We start from the raw sequence: 20,361 nt of genomic DNA on the forward strand, positions 1-20,361 counted from the left end.
CACTTTTATAATACAACTTAGAGTATTCTCAAAAATTGAAAAAAAGGTTTTTAAAGCTACAAGCACATACGTAGCTTTTTAAAAAAGGGCTTTGAAGCTGCACGTGTAACAAACATTAATGTCTGTACCTCAGGAAGAGCATCAATAGAGTAGTTATCTCGATGCTAAGGAGATTCTTTTGAGAGAGAGAGAGAGAGAGAGAGAGATGGATGATTCTTTAGAGAGAGAGAGAGAAGGGGCGGGGGGGCGCGGGATGAATGGACGGATGACTCGCTGTCTAATGGCAGGAGCATCTGCTATACAGCAATTATTTGCTCGGGATTGATGGATGGATCGGAGGATCCGCTGTCGATAATTTTAGCATTGTTTAATGGGATGGAGTGGATCATCCATCTCTCTGTCATTCATTAAATAGTTCGCCAGTTAGTCTTATCGCCGACACCACACGTGACACCGCAGTACTAGACGTGATCCATAATCAGAGATCATCGCAAGGCCGTAAAATACTATTCTGATTGCTAATCGAGGAGTGATAATGATGATGATAAATAATGTTCTGATTGCTTTAAGGCAGTATAAATAAGGAGTGAGCAGCAGATGATTATAACGCCCAAAGGTGGAAGCTCGACTTTCTGTCGCCAGCTTATAACTATTTAGTATTCTTATAACTCCTCATCGATACATCGCAATCTTCTCTGCGCCATATCTTGCCCAGTATCGTTCATAACACAGAACAAGACTATGGCAGCGACGTACGCCTCCCACATTCGCGACAAGTACACAGACATCACTCAGGTAATTTGGGTTCGAAACTCCAAAGTAAATTACATTTTTCTCTGATCGCTCTCATTGATGGGGGCGCGGAGAGAGAGAGAGAGAGAGAGAGCGCAAGAGCACATCTGCTGCTGGTGCAACAACAGGTTACAGAGGCTCTCAGGAAGGCTGGGCTTGAATCATCGAACCTAATTGTTGGTATTGATTTTACCAAGAGTAACGAGTGGACAGGTAAAATGAATTGCACTTACAATTATAGCCTATCGATCAATGTATGCTTTGCCGGCCACCCATCCTTATTTCAGTTCAAGGTTATTCGATATCGTTGTATTGTGACCGATCAAAGTGTACTTGCTATTGATCATCATCTTGTCTTGTACATTTGTCTAATATCACTGCCTGATCCCTAGCTTGTATGGCCTCCCTCAATACACCGCCTCAGGCGGCTAGGAGGTGTTATATTAAATTAGCAAGTCGAGACACTGATCAGATATTTGTTGGGATTTTGTATTTACATGGTTTCGAATCTTGTTACGTTGGTAGAAGATGATAAATATCAATGGGAGTGTCTATTTTGGTTGACAACAAACAGTTACATATTGACCACACTCGAAAATTGTTCTTATTGTTATGAACCTCCTAACATCGATTGTTAGATCGTATTAGTATGATTAAGACAACGATCACTAAGCTAGATCTCGAGGAGATAATTTACCAAGTTATATTGTATATGGCATTTTATCTCCGTCCATCACTACTCGCTGTTGGAATATGAGATCACATTAGCCTTGCAAGACTAATGATAAGTGTTGTTTATACCTCACATTGGATTTAAATATTCTTATAGGTCAATACTCTTTCGATGGACTTAGCCTTCATGCGCTTCTTCCTAATGGAAAGAATCCTTATGAGCAAGCAATTTCAATCATTGGAAGGACACTCTTGGAATTCGATGAAGATAACCTGATCCCTTGTTTCGGTTTTGGAGACGGTTTGCCACTCTTTCATCTTTTTGTGCTCTCCTCAAGATTTGCACTAGATTGCGTGCTCCTTGATCAACTCAAGTCCTTCTAATAGTTCCCCATGTGCCTTCCTTGTAATCACAGCAACCACCCATGACCGAAGCTGCTTCAACTTCAACCTAGATAAAAGTCCTTGTGCTGGTTTTGAAGCAGTCTTGAAACGCTATAGAGAAATACTTCCCAATATCAACCTCTCTGGTTAGTCATCTACGCAACTACTTAATATGTACTGGTGACTAGCTCCAATTGATGATACTATAATTATCTATTGTGTACATCTGATAAGAAAAACATTTTAATCCTTTTAGATTTAAATCAATGTTAATGTTCTATGCAGGCCCCACTTCTTTTGCACCTATTATCCATGCTGCAATAGATGTTGTGAAACAAAATGGAGACCAATTTCATGTTCTTATTATTATTGCTGATGGCCAAGTATGTTAACCAATACAATTTAATATGTAAATCAATATGGTTTCCAAGTCACAAGTCAAGGGGACATTGGGTAGAATGTAAGAAATTAAATTGTATTGACCAGGTAACAGGTAATGTGAGAGGAGGGATGTTGAGTGCGCAAGAGAAGGCAACCATTGATGCCATTGTTGTTGCAAGGTACACTAGTAACATACAAGTTAATTAGAATGTAATTTATGTGATCATGGGCTCATGATATGTATCTTTGAGTTTCACAGTAATTACCCTTTATCAATTGTTTTGGTGGGGGTTGGAGATGGGCCATGGGACAAGATGAAATGGTTCGATGATGCTATTCCACAACGCAAGTTTGACAACTTTCAGGTGCTTTTCAAACAAGCCACTTTTGTTAATTTCCTAGTTTGCACATATCAATTTTCATCAAAAGAGCTTAAGATTTCTTACAACTCTATTGGGAGAGAGTGAGTAGCACATGGAGGGGGTGCAACAAAAAAGGGGGAGAGAGAGAGAGAGAGAGTGTGTGTGTGTGTGTGTGTGTGTGTGTACCTAAATAGATGCACATTAGTCATTGCAAAAATACAATCAAAATACCAAATGAAAATGTATCTCTAGTTTCATTTAAGTGAACGTAGATCTCCTCAATGTAGAAATCGATAAGCCAAAACAAAAGAGAATTTGGAATGCAGGTAATGATCATGAGTACTCAATGAGACCAATTGTTTGTGCCGAGGCACTAGGAACGATAGGTTTTATTAACATGCTGCATGGTATTCTAGGACACACTAGATTTCATTGTCCTAAAGTATCTCTACATTTCATGTTGCAGTTTGTAAACTTCGCTGAGGTCATGTCAAGAGGTTGTACTCTAGCCGAAAAAGAAGGGCAATTTGCTCTAGCGGCATTGATGGAGATACCTAAGCAGTATAAGGCAATCCAGCAACTTGAAGGGTTAAGGTAGAAACATAAAACAAATAGCTTCATTTTGCATATGAGATTTGTTTCATGCTTCAAAGCTGAAGGGCTTTGACTAAGTCTAATAGATTTTCTTGGTCTTATAGGCAAGCACAACCAAGACCTAACATTCCATGCTGAAAATCACATCCACAAGCTCCTTCACAAGTTGAACATCATGGATGCGAGCCAATGTCTACTTATGGTTACAATTGACGATTGAGAACACTTGGTGTTGCTAAATGGGGAGTAGCAAAGATGAGAAAAATGGCATGTTGTTCGAGCCATTGCCTCAACTATAATAAATTATACAGAGTAGCAATCAAGGCTACATGCATAATACTATATATGTGGCCCGAAGAATAAAGGAATAAATCTTGCGGTTGACATTTGTTTCTATATATAACACATATAAATCTAGTGTGCACATCATGAAGATGAGCTTTTGTATTTGCGTAAAGTGAAAAGTATATGGGTCAAGAATTGCATGTAGTAGTCTAGCTGAATTTATTGAAAACATTTAGATTCTTCATCATTATCATAACTTAAGAGAATATTAAAAGAAATATATGTACCACCTTTACCATGCTAGAGTGTCTCTCTAATCGACATCCACAATGTTACCATTATCTCTTTCTATAATCCAACAAAGTCCAAAGACATTTCACACTATAGATGTTAAAATGGTATTATGGTTGATACTAAGAAGAGAGGGTCCAAGGATCAAGGGTACACCTCTAAAAGGCAGATAAAATGCCAAGGTCAAGCGTGAATAAACTTTGTATATAAGACCCTATGTTGTCAAGGAGGGGGCAGACAAAAAATACCAAGATTCAAGGCACAAGATATGAGAGGTGAAAGAATCAAGATGAAACCAAAAGACACAAAACAAACTCTTGAAGAGAACTCTATATACTATAGTAGCACATAAAACTTACAAACTTTGCATCCAAGGCAATGTCTCAAACAAAAATTTGGCAAGATGATAGCTTGACCACATTATGCAACCTTAATCACTTTGCTACAGTGATACACATTGATACGAGACTCTAAAACTCTGCCAAGAATACTCCAAAGTACAATAGACCTCTCCAATGTAGTTCACTCCTAGTTTTTTCTCAAATCTCTATGAGAAGTACCTCCTTGCAAAAGTAAAACAACTCCAAAATATCACCCATAGTAGTAGGTATAAATACATCCAAACCTAGATTCTCCAAATTTAGTTCTCCCAAGAAAGTTTGTTTGGTCTAAAGGCACCCAAGATCTCAAGAAAAAACTGTAGTCCTTCAACTCAAGGGAGTTACTTGTGTGTGTGAATACCTAGAATCCACAAATATATCAATCTTTGACATATTTATAGCCCTCTTGATTAGCTCAACCCTATTCTTTCTTTGTGATTTCCATGCTTTTCCCATTCCATAACTCAAGATTGGTTTTAATTTGAGACTCAAGGGAGAATTTGTCTTTTAGCTAACCTTGATTTTCATGAAATAATTTCAACTACAAAGGTAGTGATGACGAAACCTTCAACCTATTGAGAATATACTCCTCACCTGTGCGAATCATGGGGTTGTTATTCATTGCTTGGGCACCATGTTACTTTACTTTTTACAAAGCGAGTATATCTTAGTCATAACCATATAGTATGATTTTTTCTTTTCACCATTTAATTTGAACTTTGGGAACACCTCTTGGGTACTCACTTACTCTTTAGATTATCCATTCATGAACTTTATAAAATAGATGGTCACTTGGCTTGGCAGGTTAGTTCATACTCAAAGTAATTCCTTTGCAACTTATGTAAACTCCATGGGTAACTTATGTAAACTCTCTCATTCACTTGCTCAGTCTTTTCCATGTCCCAAACTTCTTGTCAAATGCTTGTCTATGCATAAACAATGCATTAATTCTACCAATCACTTGTCATGACACACGGATGAAATCTTATTATTTAAATGAAACCCGTAAGTTTTCACTGAGTGGATACGTAGTGCCATGATATCCACCCCCTCTAAACATGCATACCCTCTAGCATGTATTATCCATTCATGGGCTTTATAAAATAGATGGTCACTTGACTTGGCAGGTTAGTTCATAGAGGTAACTTATGTTAACTCTCTCATTCACTTGGAGAGTCTTTTCCGTGTCCCAAACTTCTTGTCAAATGTTTGTTTATGCATAAACAATGTAGTAACTCTACCAATCACTTTTCATGGCACACGGATGCAATCTTATTATTTAAATGAAACCCGTAAATTTTTGTCGAGTGGATACATAGTGCCATGACATCCACCCCCTTTGAACCTACATACCGTGTGGCATGTGCCACCCTCACTCTTTATTGTCTTCAAGCTCAAGTGTAAGCTCAAAGTCTTCCTTTTTTGCTCTGAGTCCTTTATCTTTAACAAACTCTTTTCCTTTCTCCCTTACTCGTGATAACATATCTACAATTGAGTTTTATTTTCTTACAATATGCTTGAACTTAGAATTCATGGATTCAATGATCATCCCAAGCAATGCTAAATAATTTGTATCTATGACAACATGAGATTCAATAAATTACTCTTTATCATATGTTAGGATAGTCAATACACCCCATAACTCTCTCTTGATATGTGGATACCTCCTTTGTATTCAAGACAGTGGTTCCAAATGCCACCACATATATGTTCCCATCTACATGATCTTGCATTCGTGAGGATTCCACCTTGGGTTAACCCTCTATATAACGTGCACTCAAATGGTATTTTTAAAACCCCTTTTTAAAAAGTTTGCATCATTTTATATACCCCTTTTGTGAATTTTGAAGGCAATATTATATTTCTTTTTTAAATATAAATTTTGAGATGAGGTTCATTTTTATAACCCCTTCTATACAATTCAAATAAAAACACAATGTCACACTACTTTACGTTGAGTTTTTTCATGATAATCGGAGTTGAATATCCAAACATCATATCAATATTTTAAATGTTGTTAGAAGTTGATAGAGATGAACAACTAAACATTTATAGCTACCCACCAACATAAGGAAACAAAAAACCTCAAAAACCAAATCTCATAATATAATACAAACTCAAGAATTTGCACAAAGGATCATGAGATCCTCATTACAATTTCCTTATTCTTCCATTGATACACACATAAACACTAGAGTGCACAATCTTGTATACTTTTGCACCCTATACAAGAGCCATCTACTAGAGAGCAAACTCCTCTTTGGGAACCATGCACAACAACCATAGATAATCATGGCCTAAATCATGGGTGCAAGAGCCAAGATAAGATACAAGGTAATGACCTTGAGTAGTAGATACAATAAAATATACAAGTGACATATTTTAGATTAGCTCAAGACAAGAAATGATATCAATTACACCTCTAGGGAGATTTGGAGGGGCTCTCATTTGAGTAAAAGTTTCTATAGTTGAAAAGGTGAATACATCCCATATAAGAAACACCCATCATTAGGGCCAAAAATGCTTCAAAAAATGCACTTTTGTTAATCACGGGATTAAGGAAAGGGCCAAAGAGAGTTCGCCACGTGTGCAAGAATATGGTATTCTTGTCTCCTCTTTTTTAGAGATAGTGGAGTCCATTTTGTGATTCTCTCTTCTTTTTTAGCCAAAACCCCTAAAGTCTGACATGTTTTGGACTCCCAAAGACGTTATTTACTTACAAATCTGACAAAATACGTTACAGAGATGTGATGAAATTAATAATGAGTTTTTTGAAAGTCGGGAGATCTTTCAATATTGGTTTTGGCGCCCAATACATACTCATTTGTATTCTTGGCGCTACTTTTTAGTTCATTCACCCCTCTTTGAGCTTCTTTCTCTACGCTTTCATTCTTTTCATGGCTTCCTCTAGGCGCCCTTCTCGTTTAATACACTCTTGCACAGTCTATAGCCAGGGAGCAGATGGAAATTGGGAGCCCAAAACCTTTACTGTAAACGATTGGGTTACCATGTTGCCATCTTGCAAGGGTTCTCATAAGGTGAAAAGAAGAAAACGAGATGATATAAAACATCACTGGAAAGGGGCGTATCATTGCCTTCAAAATTATGCCTGAAGGCTGGTTTGTCAAGGTGCAACATCTTTACATGGCCAAGGATATGCACTTGCCTCCAAACGAACGTGTTTCCCAACAAACACATTGTAAGTTATCAGTTGAATAACGTATACAATTCTTTTCCATTTATGAAATTTCTAACAAACGGTTCATCATTGTAGATAACTTTCCGTCAACAAGTATTGAATGGCAACCTGTGGAAAGCCTAAGTGGGACTTTCCATGCCATTCGTAAGGTATTGGCAGACATTATTTATGCCGATCAAACTGTGTCTTTTTTTAGTAAATGCAAGGTTTTTATATATTATGCACAGTATGTGGTTCCCTCTAAAGCGGATAGGTATGGGAATATCGAAGATTTGCCATTGCCAAGTCTTTCATCTCTAAACTGGGAGATTCCTGACAAGGTAACGGTGCAGAGTTTCAAATTCAAAATATCTCAGGATATTAAAAAGTCCATGACAGCTGGAAGGATCTCAAGAAGAATACGTTTATCATGGTTTGTACCCCTCCATATCTTCATGGCTTGCTTCAAAACAACAAATTTACAACGAAGAAGGTATCCTGGCTAAGTAGAAACTTTTTGGAAGAGGATTTGGACAACACTATAGGGACGCTTTGGAAATCTAGAGAGTGCGACCATAAGGGTGATATCTTGAGGTGCAGTGCATGCCCTCAATCCTTGGCTTTGGCTTACAGTATCCCTCGCCAAACTCTTGCTTTGGGCTTTGATTACAGGAGATACAAACTAAGATTGGGTATTTGGGTTCCCTTGGATTCCGATACAGATTGCACACCATATAAACTTGCGGTGCATGTTTTGCCACATGAAGAAGTAAAGAAGGTGAATGTTACTTCCAATTGGAGTCTGAAAGATGTGAGGGATACCTTGGAATTGCTAGACAATACATCCCCTAGATATAAGTTCAAAGTGAATGGCGTAGCAATTGGTAAAAGAGGCGAGCCCTCTTTCTCTTGTACGAGTTGTTTGTCTCCCACAATTGTGAGTTTTGAGCCTTGAGAATGAAAACTTTGCAGGAATTTATCTTAATAGACTGTCCTTAAGATATTTTTTAGTGGGAACTCATAAGCTATGATGAACTAAGTTGCCTTTCGAATGTATATAAATAAAATGTACATTACATTCGATTTATAAGTGAAAATTTTCATTACATCATGAGGTACAAAAATGTCATATAAATGTACAAAGCCAAAATAATAAGGCTCATGTATGCTTATGTTTGCTCTTTTGATTATTTATTTGCTGCCTTCTCCTTTGTTGGCTTTGTGGCTTCTTTATCGATTTCTTCAAAGATGTTTTTTCTCATAGGGCCTTTCTTTGATTGTTGAAAGAATTTCACCTTTATAGGTAGTCTCTTTTCTTGGGGTTTAAGAGGGGATGGATCAAATTTCAGAGGAGAAAGCATTGACATTCCTTTTTTTTTAGACTCTGCAGTAGTGGTCCCATTGCCATTGCCTTTGCCCTTGCCCTTGCCCTTGCCCTTGCCATTGCCATTGCCCTTACCCTTTTCCTTGCCCTTTCCCTTGCTTGTGCCCTTGGCCATTGAAGTTTTGGGAGGAAGAGGGGAGTCAGGATCATATGATGTGATTGCCTTGTCCAGAATCAGCTCAATGCATCTCTCCCTTATCCACCAAACATATGAGTCAAGATAGTCTCTACACTGTAAGAATAAATGTTATAAGTTAGTGAAAAGAAATCATGATAAGGGTTACACAAACATAAAATGAAATTAACTTACATTCACTCCTTCTATTTGTAACAACTTTGAATCCACTGTTCTGCAAATATTTGATATAACTCTCCATCCACAAGAATGCGCATCGCTTTGCAATGGAACTTCTTGTAGAAGAAACGTATAAGGCCTTCGAGGATCAGCAAGATCCTCATATGTAGTATCCAAAAATGTAGAAACAAGTCTACCAGCACTGCAAAAGGAAGCTTTGTAAGTTCAAAATATTTTTTGTAAATAAAATCAAAGCAAGTAATTTTCTTTCAACATACATTCGTGCTTGGCCATGAACACCGCTGAGAGAGTTCATAAACATAATTTCTCTAGTAAGACAATTAATATAGATGAGACTCCAATGCCCTCTGCAAATTCAAAATAGAGGTGAGCAGAAGGGTGAAAGCGAATGAAAATAAATTTTCCTCTACAAAAAAGAAAAATACCTTTCTACATAAGGGAAAAAGATGTAGTAATTTGTTACACTATCGAAAGTACGAAAGAATGGTGAAATATTAGACCCAGATCTTGCAAATAGTTCCACAGAGAGAAGTGGATCAACGATATATATGGTTCTACGGATATCGAGAGTGAGAGAGGAGACCAATGCCCTGCAGTCAATAGCAAAAGCTATTCAATACAAATTACATCTAAAATATACTTGAACCTATAAGCCTTACCTTACGCAAAAAAAAAAGCCTTACCTTATGCAACAAAAAACAACAGAGTCAGATAGTTGGACATCCCTTTTCTCCAACATGGGCTTGTCCTCAGGAGATATACTAAGGTATTCCTCCTCAGGTTCCGCAGAAACATTCACAAGTATCTGCCCATACACTTTGCCCATCCTCTCGTTGTTGACGGGAGCAAGTGATGCGGCTTTCCTCTTGTAAACTTCGTCTTCAGTTTCCAAAACCTCCTGATTTTTTTCACTCAAGAAAGACTCCTGCTGGGTGGCACCCCTTGTAGAGTAAAGGTGAGTTACATCCTCAACCTTTAGCTTTTTCCCTTTCCTGGACAATTTCGGGGGAATGTTTAGGATTTCAAGGACTTTTTGATCGTTGGAAGGCAAGGGCCTCAGCACTTTATCGAACCTATACCTGATTATACTGATGATGCTAAAATTCTTATTCATAAGGGTAATTCTATGAGCATGGGCAGCAGCAATGTAAGCATCGTTCATGAAATCAATAACAAAATCCTCTGCGGCCTCTTGTAGAGCAAGAATGGCTGAGAGTTGCCACTTCTTATTTAGACCAGAGACAGTTGCCACTTGAGACAATCTATCAGAGATCTCTTTAACGACTCTTATAAAAGCAGCCTTTGGAATGACATGCTGTGTAGCTCTCTGGGCTTTTCTAATCTCACTGAAACACCTATGCATATAGAAGAACCGGGACTTCCTCTTTCTCTTTTGTGGCTTGGGAGGTTCAGTGGCTTCAGCAGATGTAGGCTCAGGTGCAATTGGAGGGGATGAATCCTTCACAGGGCAAGTCTCACCCTTTGCTTCTTCAACTTCAGGAGAAGAAACATTCACTGCACTGAAATTCTTTAACTCCATGGAAGATGTTAGGCCAACACCTGGTACCAGGTAGGGGGGATTTCTATGGCAAAATGCTCTGGGGCCTCTGATGGCCCAGTTTCAGCAATATTTGAAGAGGGCTCCTCCTCAGATTCATCAAATTGTAACTTTCTTCTACCCCCACTGTCCTTTCTATCCACATACACTCTTCTTGCAGTTTTCTTTGTCCTTGCCATACAGAGAAGCAAATAGAAGAACCAGAAGGACAAAAAGTGATATAGCAAATTTCTCAAAACGCAACAGGCCTTTTACGGCCCGAGAAGGGACGAGAAGAAATGCCGATATGGCGCAATATGAATAATATGAAGAGTATGGAAGTGCCCCCTCGCTCCGTATTGGAGAGGACAAGAAGAGAAATGCCGATATGGCGCGATCTGAGGAATACGAAGACTATGGAAGCACGCCCTCACTCCGTATTGGAGAGGACAATCACGTTGTATCAGAGACGAGAGGAGAAATGCTGATATGGCACGATATGAAGAATACGAAGACTATGGAAACACGCCCTCGCTCCGTATTGGAGAGGACTGAAGACCGATATGGCGCGAGAGGGAGGTTACGAAAACTACGGAAGGACGTCCTCGCTCCGTATCGGCACACCGATTGAAGACCACCGACGCGAAGAAATCAGCAAAGAGGCACACTTGTTCTGAAGTAAGGACGATAACCGATACGACGCAAGAGAATAGAAACGCAGCAGACACAACACTTGGATCGCACCGTATCGGCAAGCAAGGCGGAAGAGCTCAAGAAATGTAAAGTGTACACGTAGGCAAAATAACCCCTTATATACCCTCGTCAATCATAACATGTGTCAGACACATGTTTGACACTGATTGTGCCACGTGTTCGCGCATATCGTGCATATGCTATGTGTCGACTAACGACGGGTCCACGTATTTGCTACGTGTTTGTCGGCCACATGTTGGCCAACGGCTACTGCCACGTGTCGAAGCCCAACAGATAGTGCCAGGTGGCATTATTGCGCGCCTACATAAGGGGGTGTCCCTAATCCGAACGGCTTTTTTCGGTTTCTTTGTGGACCTCTATCTCTTCTCTTGATACGGCGCGAGAGCGAGTGTTTGTCTTCCGCGCTTTCGTCTGTTCGCGTCATTTTGGGTGTTCTACAGAGTCTTCCTTCGGCGTGCCTCCTAAGCTGATAGTGCCCGAGGTTGCGTGATCACTGATTCTGGCTCTCTCTTCTCGCATCGTTACGGTTGCGGCCCTTTGGTAAAGTTGCTTGTTTGAATCACCAATACGGCGCGAGGAGGAACATCCGTGTCAAGCGTTTGAGTCTTATCGCGCCGTATCAGTACAAGTTGGAAACATGTCTAAACCCATATAATTTCTAGGCTCCAAGGTTTTGCCAGGAACTGGTAAAAGAATAAGGCTTTCAAAAGGCTCACGGGCATCAACATGTGATGAGCCTGTGCATTCTGTTTCTTCTCCATGCTCTGCCACCAGTGTGAGAATGCCAAGCATATCTCCAGGGAAGCGAAAGTCGGTAATGAGAGGTCTAGGAGTATCAAAGCTTACTGATATCACTCCATCAGAGAGGCTTCTTGATTTTATCATTCAGAATGGAATGGATCTCTCTTTCTAGGAGTTGTGAAGAATGTCTTTAATCCTGATTGGGACCTTGACAGTGTTTTGAGATCTTGTAAAAAATATATTTTGGAGGACTTTTTGGAGTTTGAAAATCTTGCAGGTCCTTCTATTGAAGTTGGCACAAATGAATATGTCCATGTTCCCATTGGGTCAACAGGAAATGAAAAGTCAGTGTTTACTAAGAAGTGTGGTGTCCACTCTCTGACAGGTTTTATGCAAGAGACATATTGTGCTCCGCTCATTCCAAAAATTACAAGATGATAAGAAAATCTGCTACTTTTATTGTTTTCACCCTTGTCAAATATCTTGTGAAAGCTGATGAGCAACAGTTGGAAGGAGCAAAGTCTACTAGCTTTTGCATGTTAGATGATCTGGCAGATGAAAAGGAAACATAGGAGGTTGTAGATGCAGATTTTGAGGCTTCTATTGCTGAGAATTTGGATGTTGCTCACTTCAAAGCTGAGACTATCATTGAGGAGAGCCAAGGAGATACAAACCCTCCAACTGATGAGAGTTCTCACCATACTGTTCCTTCTCTACTATCTATACCTTTCAAGGACAAGGAGTACATTTTATCGTCAGATATTCAAAAACTTTTCAATCTCAAGGAAGATTATTGTCTAGCAATTATTGCAGAGGCTTCTGATGCTGCAAATGGGATAATTGGCATAGAGAATGAATCAAAGGAAGAGATACTCAAACTTGATAAAGAAACTCTACACGATAAGTTTATTGATGCTGGTGAGGCCCTCTCTCTTTGTTTTGAAAAGGCCAAAGAAGCTGAGAAAGAGTTGAGTATTACTGATGAGGACTTCGATCGCATTCAAAGCCAACTTGGGATTTCCAATTTTGGAAGAGAGGAGTCTAAATATGTTAAAGAATTGATTAACACCAATGAGACATCATCATCAATAAATTTATGGAATCCAGTTAAATTGGAGTACGATGAAAATCAAGTGGTAAGATAATTTTGAATTTGCTTTTACACATTGGTAGGTTTGCATTTCACGCTCATTCAGTACGGGTTTTATTTGTAGTTGGAGATTACTGATACACATAACTTCTTGGGACGTAGCAAAGGATCGAGAGCTGGTGGTAGTACATTGAAAGACATTGCACTTGGCCACTACTTGGCTAGGATTGACCCGGATTCCTTTTTAGTACTTCATAGTAGTTTCTCAGAGGATGCAGCATGGCCCATACTTTGTATTAAAGCTCTTACAAGGCTTCTAGGTTTCTCAGGATTACAATATAATGCCCACAAAGTAATGTTTTTGGAAAAGACTGCAGCAATTAGGATTTTTGGCTACGGTCCAGGTTACTCTGCTTCTAGAGCAGGATACTTTTTGCCATTCACATCCTACGCCTTGGCTGCAAACCGAACTGATGTAAAATCTATAGCTGGCTACAAGAGAAAAAAAATTCTACGTTATAGAGGAAAGATTCCTGAGGAGGAAGAGAAGGTGAGAGTTTTGGAAAACTAGCTTTGTATATATTCTTTCTTATATATAAAAGTGCGATTGCTCATGTGTCATTGCCGTCTTTTATCTACATTCTTTGAAGTTGTCGTCGAAAAAACCAATTGAATAGCTCCTCCAAAGCATTGCTTTTTGTAACTCCTCCCCCATGCCTTGTGCTTCGAAAATAACTTGTGTGTGCTTGATAGTGGGATTTTTCCATACCTTGGTTACTATAAGTTGCTAAGGGGCCATGCTCCTCCACAAAGTAAGGTCCATGAATATGAAGAATATGCTGCAATACAAAGTAACACTAATTTTATACCAATTGAAAAACCTGTCAAAATAAGCCCACATTAAATAATTGTTACTTTACCAGATAAAAAGTGATATCTTTTTCTCCCCATGCCTCTTTTATCGCCTGAACAAGATTTGTGATTGATCTTTTGAACTCTTCCGCATATGTATATGTTGTCTTATGTTGCCTGAGGAGTTTCAGAAAAACATCAAGGTGTATCCAGACCTCCATTCTAAGAAACACAAGCCTCGGTGTGCTTGCAACATTTGTTGTGATCTCACATAGCTCTCTCCAACACTCCCAAGACGCATTCACCTGCTTTCCTGAATGGTTTCCTAAGAATCGTCTAGCTTTTGAGCCTCCCATAGAGACATCGACCAAGATATCTCTTGTTTTTCCTGAAAGTATTGGATCCTTTCTCAAGTGAACTTGGTCCCCATGAAATCCCATTTTCGATAGTAATGCCTCACATTTATCAATACACTCATCTGATAAAGATAATGGCTTAATGGAATATGCATAGTCAAGATGCAACCTGAGAAGCTTATCGATTATTATTCTAATCTCTACATGCAAAGTACAAATATGAACATTCTTAAGAGAGATTGAAAGAATGGGATCCTAGATGTCTTCTATGTTTTTAAATTTACTCAAATCTATAGAGTCTCTATTTGGGGCTCTTCTTACTGGTCGCAAACTACTCCAATCTTTGGATCCAATACTTTCCATGCAATAAATGCAAGGATATTTTGCATTTGCACCATTACATATTCCAAGCATACATTTGATAGTTTTTAAATCAACACTCATATGCCGTTCCACATTAAAATTACCAACCCCATCAACTATCAACATTTTGCCTTCACTTTGAGACTTAATGATATTTGGAATACCTGTATGGTTGAACAACCATTTCAACGTTTGATGATTTTCAATTGGTACCTGGGCTGCACCAATCGACCAAATCTCCATCTCGGATTGGATCTTATGCAATGGAGCTTGGCCCTCACCATTGCTATGGTCCAATGCCATGTTCATGAGGCAAATGCTAATTCTTTCCATCTTTTGTCCCTTTTGAATCTGTGCTTCATCCAACTTCAAGGCAAACTTTAGAACACCATAACTTTCTTCTACTATGAATTTATACATGTGAACCATTGCAATTTGCACCTTTTTTAGATCAACCCATATATTGTTAAACGCATTGTAATAAAAATTTGCCTTTTTTTTTTCATAGGACATAGACCTTTCGATGTGAATGTAATCTCCAAAAACATGTGGAATCTTACAATTCATGGCAATTCTTGCAGTCGAAACTGTAAGGGCTCAGGGCAATCCAAATATGGTTACCCTATTGCGTTTAAGATTTTTAAACCATAATCCAGAGATAGCACGATAACCTTTTCGACTTATACCCACAGTATCACATGTCTCTACAATTTCATTTGCTTTCACCGTGCCTTTTAAGTCCTTCACTAACTCTTTGAGAGTTGGACCTCTCAAATCCGCATTTTCGAGTGACTTAAGAATCCTCAAAATATCTTTCTTATTCATGGTTTCCTTCAAAAGTTTGATTCTTTCCTCATTCTCTCGGATATTGATGCCTAATATGTTAGAGACATATTTCTTTGTAAGATTTAGTCTCCTTTTCTTTACTATCTCACACAAGTTGGTTATATTTTTTAATGGTCTCTTCCTCTCTCTAAATCCTACTGGAGTTTCTCTCAAGCGTGTTAGCTTATCCTACAATGACTTGTTAACATTTTTCAAAATATCAATCTGACTTGTCAACTCTAAAATATTTGTTTGTGTAGTTTCTAGTGCTTTTTTCATTTCGTGCATTTGAGCTATATATGTGTAAGATGCAGAGTATAACCTCATACAGTAGCCAAGCATCCCATTGTAACCTTCTCCAGCATATCTTATATAGTCATGGACATTGAAAAAAGGAGGTGGTTTACCTGTAGAAGGATCCCTGGGATAAATATTTCTGTCCACCCACAAATCTATATGCTTCATTCCTTGTGTTCGCAACCTGTTGGCTTCAATCTCATCTATCAATACTCGATGATGTATACTTCTCCAAGATGTGTAAATCGGATATAGCTGAATAATTAGCTTGTATTTACGTGTGCTTGCGCCTGTGTTATTTGAAGTAGTATTGCTAGACATTCTAGCAAATGAGCCGAGCAAGAATCTCACAGTGATAGGAAGAAAGTGCAACAAAAAGAATGGCAAAAGAGAATAGTGTGTAGAAAGAAAACGCGGGAGCAAACAAATGCGAAGTTCATACGAAAATCTCGAAAATACAAAATCTCTCGAGTTCCAAGACAAAAACAGCCGAAAAGGTGACCCCTGACCTGGATTAAAAGATGAGGGCAATTAATGGCTGACCTCTTCAATGAACCAAATATTCTCTCATTAATCACATCTGGACAACCAAATTTAGAGGTTTTATTCTTCCTAAACCTCAACTAGCAACTTAATCACTTTCTTACAAGTGCCATTTTTGAAGCGTTTTTGGCCCTAATGTACATGGATTGTCTAGACCCACGGATCTAGTTACACAACATAAAACATAGATTTTCCTTTCAAGACCAAGACCATGGCTCGAGATCTAATTTTAAAGAATTTTGTGATGATTGAGAGCCTCCCCTTTATGAAAGGGTCTCTAGAAACCAAGGGATTTTCCAACTTTAGGTGTAGCATCATCTCAACCTTCACCATAGAAACAAGTGATAAACTAAAACATAAAGAATCCATATGAATTTTCAAGATAGCCCCAGTAAAAGCTTGTGATTGTGACCTCCAATCCATACTTGTAGTTCTTCCATGTGGTTGAAGACCCCATCTCTAGTGTACTTGCCCATGTCAAAAGGTCCAAAAATATCTACTTTTTCAAAGGTTTCATAAGAAACTTAATATATATGAAAGAGAGGAGGTCTAGTCTAATGATCAAGAAAGGAGGCTAGAAATGCATCACATCATGATTGTGGCCTAGTAGCATACCCCACTATCAATCAAATGATGCATTTCTACATATTTGATCATGTTTTTGGCCATATAAGTCCTTCACATGGCAACACGGTGCTACATTCATGCAAGGATCCCATATCATCATTAAGCTATCAATTCTCCTCATACTCATCTCATCCAACTTAGCTAGCAAGCCAAAGGGATAATTTCACTATTTACATGCAAAGTATGATTTGATTAATCTCAAATCCCTGCCTCCATCTCACATAGCTAGATAGTTCCTTTCCCCCCCCCCTTCATACATCCCTTATCAAGGATTAAACTTAAAATCTTTTAAATTCCCACACCCCCATTCACACAAGGATGTATCTACATAATTGGTGCGCAAATCGGATGTCGTATGTGTATGTAGTGAGCGTCGAAAACTCCCCAAAAACAAAGAACTTTACTTTTTGCTCAAAATCCAAGAGAATAGACTTGCCCGACATGAAACAAAAAGATCAATTGGGTAAAATCTTCCCCAATGACTTGTGCGAGCGCTCTAGAAAGCATGTATTTAATATTTTATTCATCTCCAAGCTAAAAAATAACCCAAATTTACAATTAGCATGCTTTAGCTTTTATACTTGCCTTTGTCCAAATAAAGAATAAAGCGGTTGGACACCCCAAGAGTCTGGTTATGCCCAAATACAATGACCAATAATGAATATTTAAATCGTGCGCCCATGCGGATACAAAATAATAAATATATGTCAAGCGCTTCAATAAATAAGCACATCAAAATAAATATTGGCACCACGCCTAAGACATGCGTCTATAAATAATGATAATTTCTTCTAAATAACTTGAATACATGTTATCGCCCAGTGCTTCCTAACGCCACCGCCACCTACTCTACCTATCACCAACTGAAGCATTCACAATTGTTAGAAAATAATTAAATTAAACCGACAAAAGTGAATACCTAGCAATCTTTAACTACAAAATAAATAAATAGGTTGAAACTCTGTCCTAACCTTAATTTAATACGAGTGCACACTCTAAACTCATAAACGTCCATTAATTTAAATATGTATTTTGCAGAATCACTCGCTATGGAATCACCCACTTTCACATTAAATTAACACGACACTTGAAAAGGACAGGCATCCCCATCAACTTTTCGCACAAGGAATCCACCTTGTGTATGAGCCCCAGCAAATAAATATAATTTTATGGAATCCACCACAAAATCTCACGAAATTCACTATGGAATATGCCTCCTGGCATCAGACCCGCGGGGTGGGATAGCAATTGTCCTCAATTGCTAATTTGCCTTTGAAAGGTCGTAACAAACTGATATGAAAAGTATTTTGGATTTTCCAATGTTGGGGTAGTTCTAATTTGAAGGCATTGTCATTGATTTTATGAATGATTTTGAGAATCTAGGAGCTAACTTTACAACAGGGTGTTTCTCAACACTTTGTAGTCTCTTCACTTTTCAATGCGTAACCAAACATAATCATCAACTGTGAAATTCATAGCTTTTCTTTTCTTGTTTGCCTGTTTAGTATATGATTGCTAGACTTTCGCAATCATATCTTTAACTTCATAAAAAATAGTAGCATGCATATTGGCAATATCATCAACAGCTTTAACTTTGTTTGACAATGAAGTAGTAGATGTAAGCAATCTATGTCCATTAATGATTTCAAAAGGTGATTTTCGTGTAGCTATATGTGGAGTGTTATTGTATGTAAATTGAAATAAATGCAAGTGTGTATTCCATGTTTGTGGTTTTGAAATTGTGCATGCACGTAAAAGATCTAAGTTTGTATTGTTTGTAGCTTCTGTTTGCCCATTTGTTTCAGGATGAAATGCAGATGAAAAATCAATCTTTGTTCCTAAGTTTGCATACAAAGTAGTCCAAAAATTATTGCAGAATCTAGAATCATGATCGAAAATAATATCTTTTGGCAAACCATGGTTAGTGAAAACAGTTTTCAAAAACAATTGAGCAGCTTGAGATGTAGTTAATGTTTTCTTGCATGGAATAAAATATGCATGTTTGCTAAACCAATCTACAATAGTCCAAATCGTATCGTGATTAGCTTGAGTGCTAGGCAAACTAGTAATAAAATCCATTGAAATGTATTCCCATGGTCTTTCAAGAATTGGTAAAGGCATTAACAAACCATATTGCTTACCATGGTGTTGCTTAACTCTTTGACAAATTAAACACTTAGATACAAAGTTAGAAACATTAGATTCCATCTGTGGCTAGTAAAAATTTTCAATCTATGTATGTAAAGTGAAAATAATACCTCTATGGCCTTGATATGGGGGATAATGAATTTCATGCAACACAAATTATCTAAATGGAACAGTTACACATAATGTTTTCTCATAAAACATAGATCCATCAACATAAGAGAATGAATCAATTGGAATCCAGTTATTGGTAATTAATTTAGTCCCATCAACTTGAAAACTGGAGTCTTGATCATAGGTATCTTTCATAGGGATAAGGGAATCAAAAGAGATCACAGAGATATTATGAATAGTTGGTATTCTACTCAAGGCATCGCCAACAACATTTTCTGTTCCAAGTTGATATTGGATAAGTGGATGAAAACTTTGAATAAAAGCAGCCCATTTAATATGTCAGTCAGAGATTTGTGACTGACTAAGGAGATGTTTGATACTTTGTTGGCCAGTTTTAATCATGAATTCAGAACCCATTAAATAGTATTTCCATTGACGTAAAGCTTGTACTACAACTAGCAATTCCTTATCATAGGTAGAATACTTAAGTTCAGAGGGTTTAAGCTTGCAGCTAGAGTAGGCTATCAGGACAACTCCTATTCCAGATTCACTAGCATAAGTGACTACTAGAAAAAATGATCTACTAAAGTCAAGTAGTTGCAACACAGAAGTATGTGTTAAGGCATGTTTTAGTAAATCAAAAGACTTTTGCTTATTTTTAGATCAATGATACAAAATACATTTCTTTAATAATTTTGTCAAAGGTAATGAAAAATTTCTCACAAATTTTCTGTGAAAGCTAGCAAGACCTAAGAAAGAACGTAATTCATGCACATTTTCAAGTATAGGCCAATTCAAAATTGCTTCTATCTTTTTAGGATCAACTTTAATACCATCAGATGAAACAATATGTCCTAATTATTCAATGTGAGCTTGAAAAAATTGACTCTTTTCAAGGTTTTCATATAATTGATTCTCTTTCAATAAATTGAAAACCAAATATAAATGTTCATAATGCTCGTTCTTATTCTTACTGAAAACCAATATATCATCAAAGAAAACAATGACATAATGTTGATGTTTCAAAAATATGTGATTCATCATACGATTGAATGTGGCTGGTGCATTAGTTAAACCAAAAGGCATAACAAGGAATTCATAATGTCCAAATTGAGTTCTAAATGTAATTTTAAAAATA

General features: G+C 37.8%; 1 protein-coding gene across 1 annotated transcript; it reads left to right on the forward strand.

Moving 5' to 3' along the window:
• The first annotated feature begins 611 nt into the window (after positions 1–611).
• LOC148010594 (E3 ubiquitin-protein ligase RGLG4-like) lies at positions 612–3,598 on the forward strand. The gene is made up of 9 exons (XM_087672269.1): positions 612–795; positions 921–1,005; positions 1,622–1,765; positions 1,881–1,994; positions 2,134–2,231; positions 2,335–2,408; positions 2,489–2,594; positions 3,058–3,185; positions 3,290–3,598. The coding sequence occupies exons 1-9, from the start codon at positions 742–744 to the stop codon at positions 3,321–3,323; spliced, it is 837 nt and encodes a 278-aa protein (XP_087528395.1). The 5' UTR covers positions 612–741; the 3' UTR covers positions 3,324–3,598.
• Positions 3,599–20,361: the final 16,763 nt, after the last annotated feature.

Source organism: Lygodium microphyllum, chromosome 29 (genome assembly GCF_053477565.2).
Source record: "Lygodium microphyllum isolate KBCC chromosome 29, Lygodium_microphyllum_v1.1.10, whole genome shotgun sequence".
NCBI classification, from domain to species: Eukaryota; Viridiplantae; Streptophyta; class Polypodiopsida; order Schizaeales; family Lygodiaceae; genus Lygodium; species Lygodium microphyllum.

Excerpts from the sequence above, each read along its gene's own strand:
- LOC148010594 (XM_087672269.1), top strand. The coding sequence starts at position 742 with ATGGCAGCGACGTACGCCTCCCACATTCGCGACAAGTACACAGACATC. Across the intron at positions 796-920 it reads AGTACACAGACATCACTCAG|GTTACAGAGGCTCTCAGGAA; the intron begins GTAATTTGGGTT and ends GTGCAACAACAG. Across the intron at positions 1,995-2,133 it reads TCCCAATATCAACCTCTCTG|GCCCCACTTCTTTTGCACCT; the intron begins GTTAGTCATCTA and ends TGTTCTATGCAG.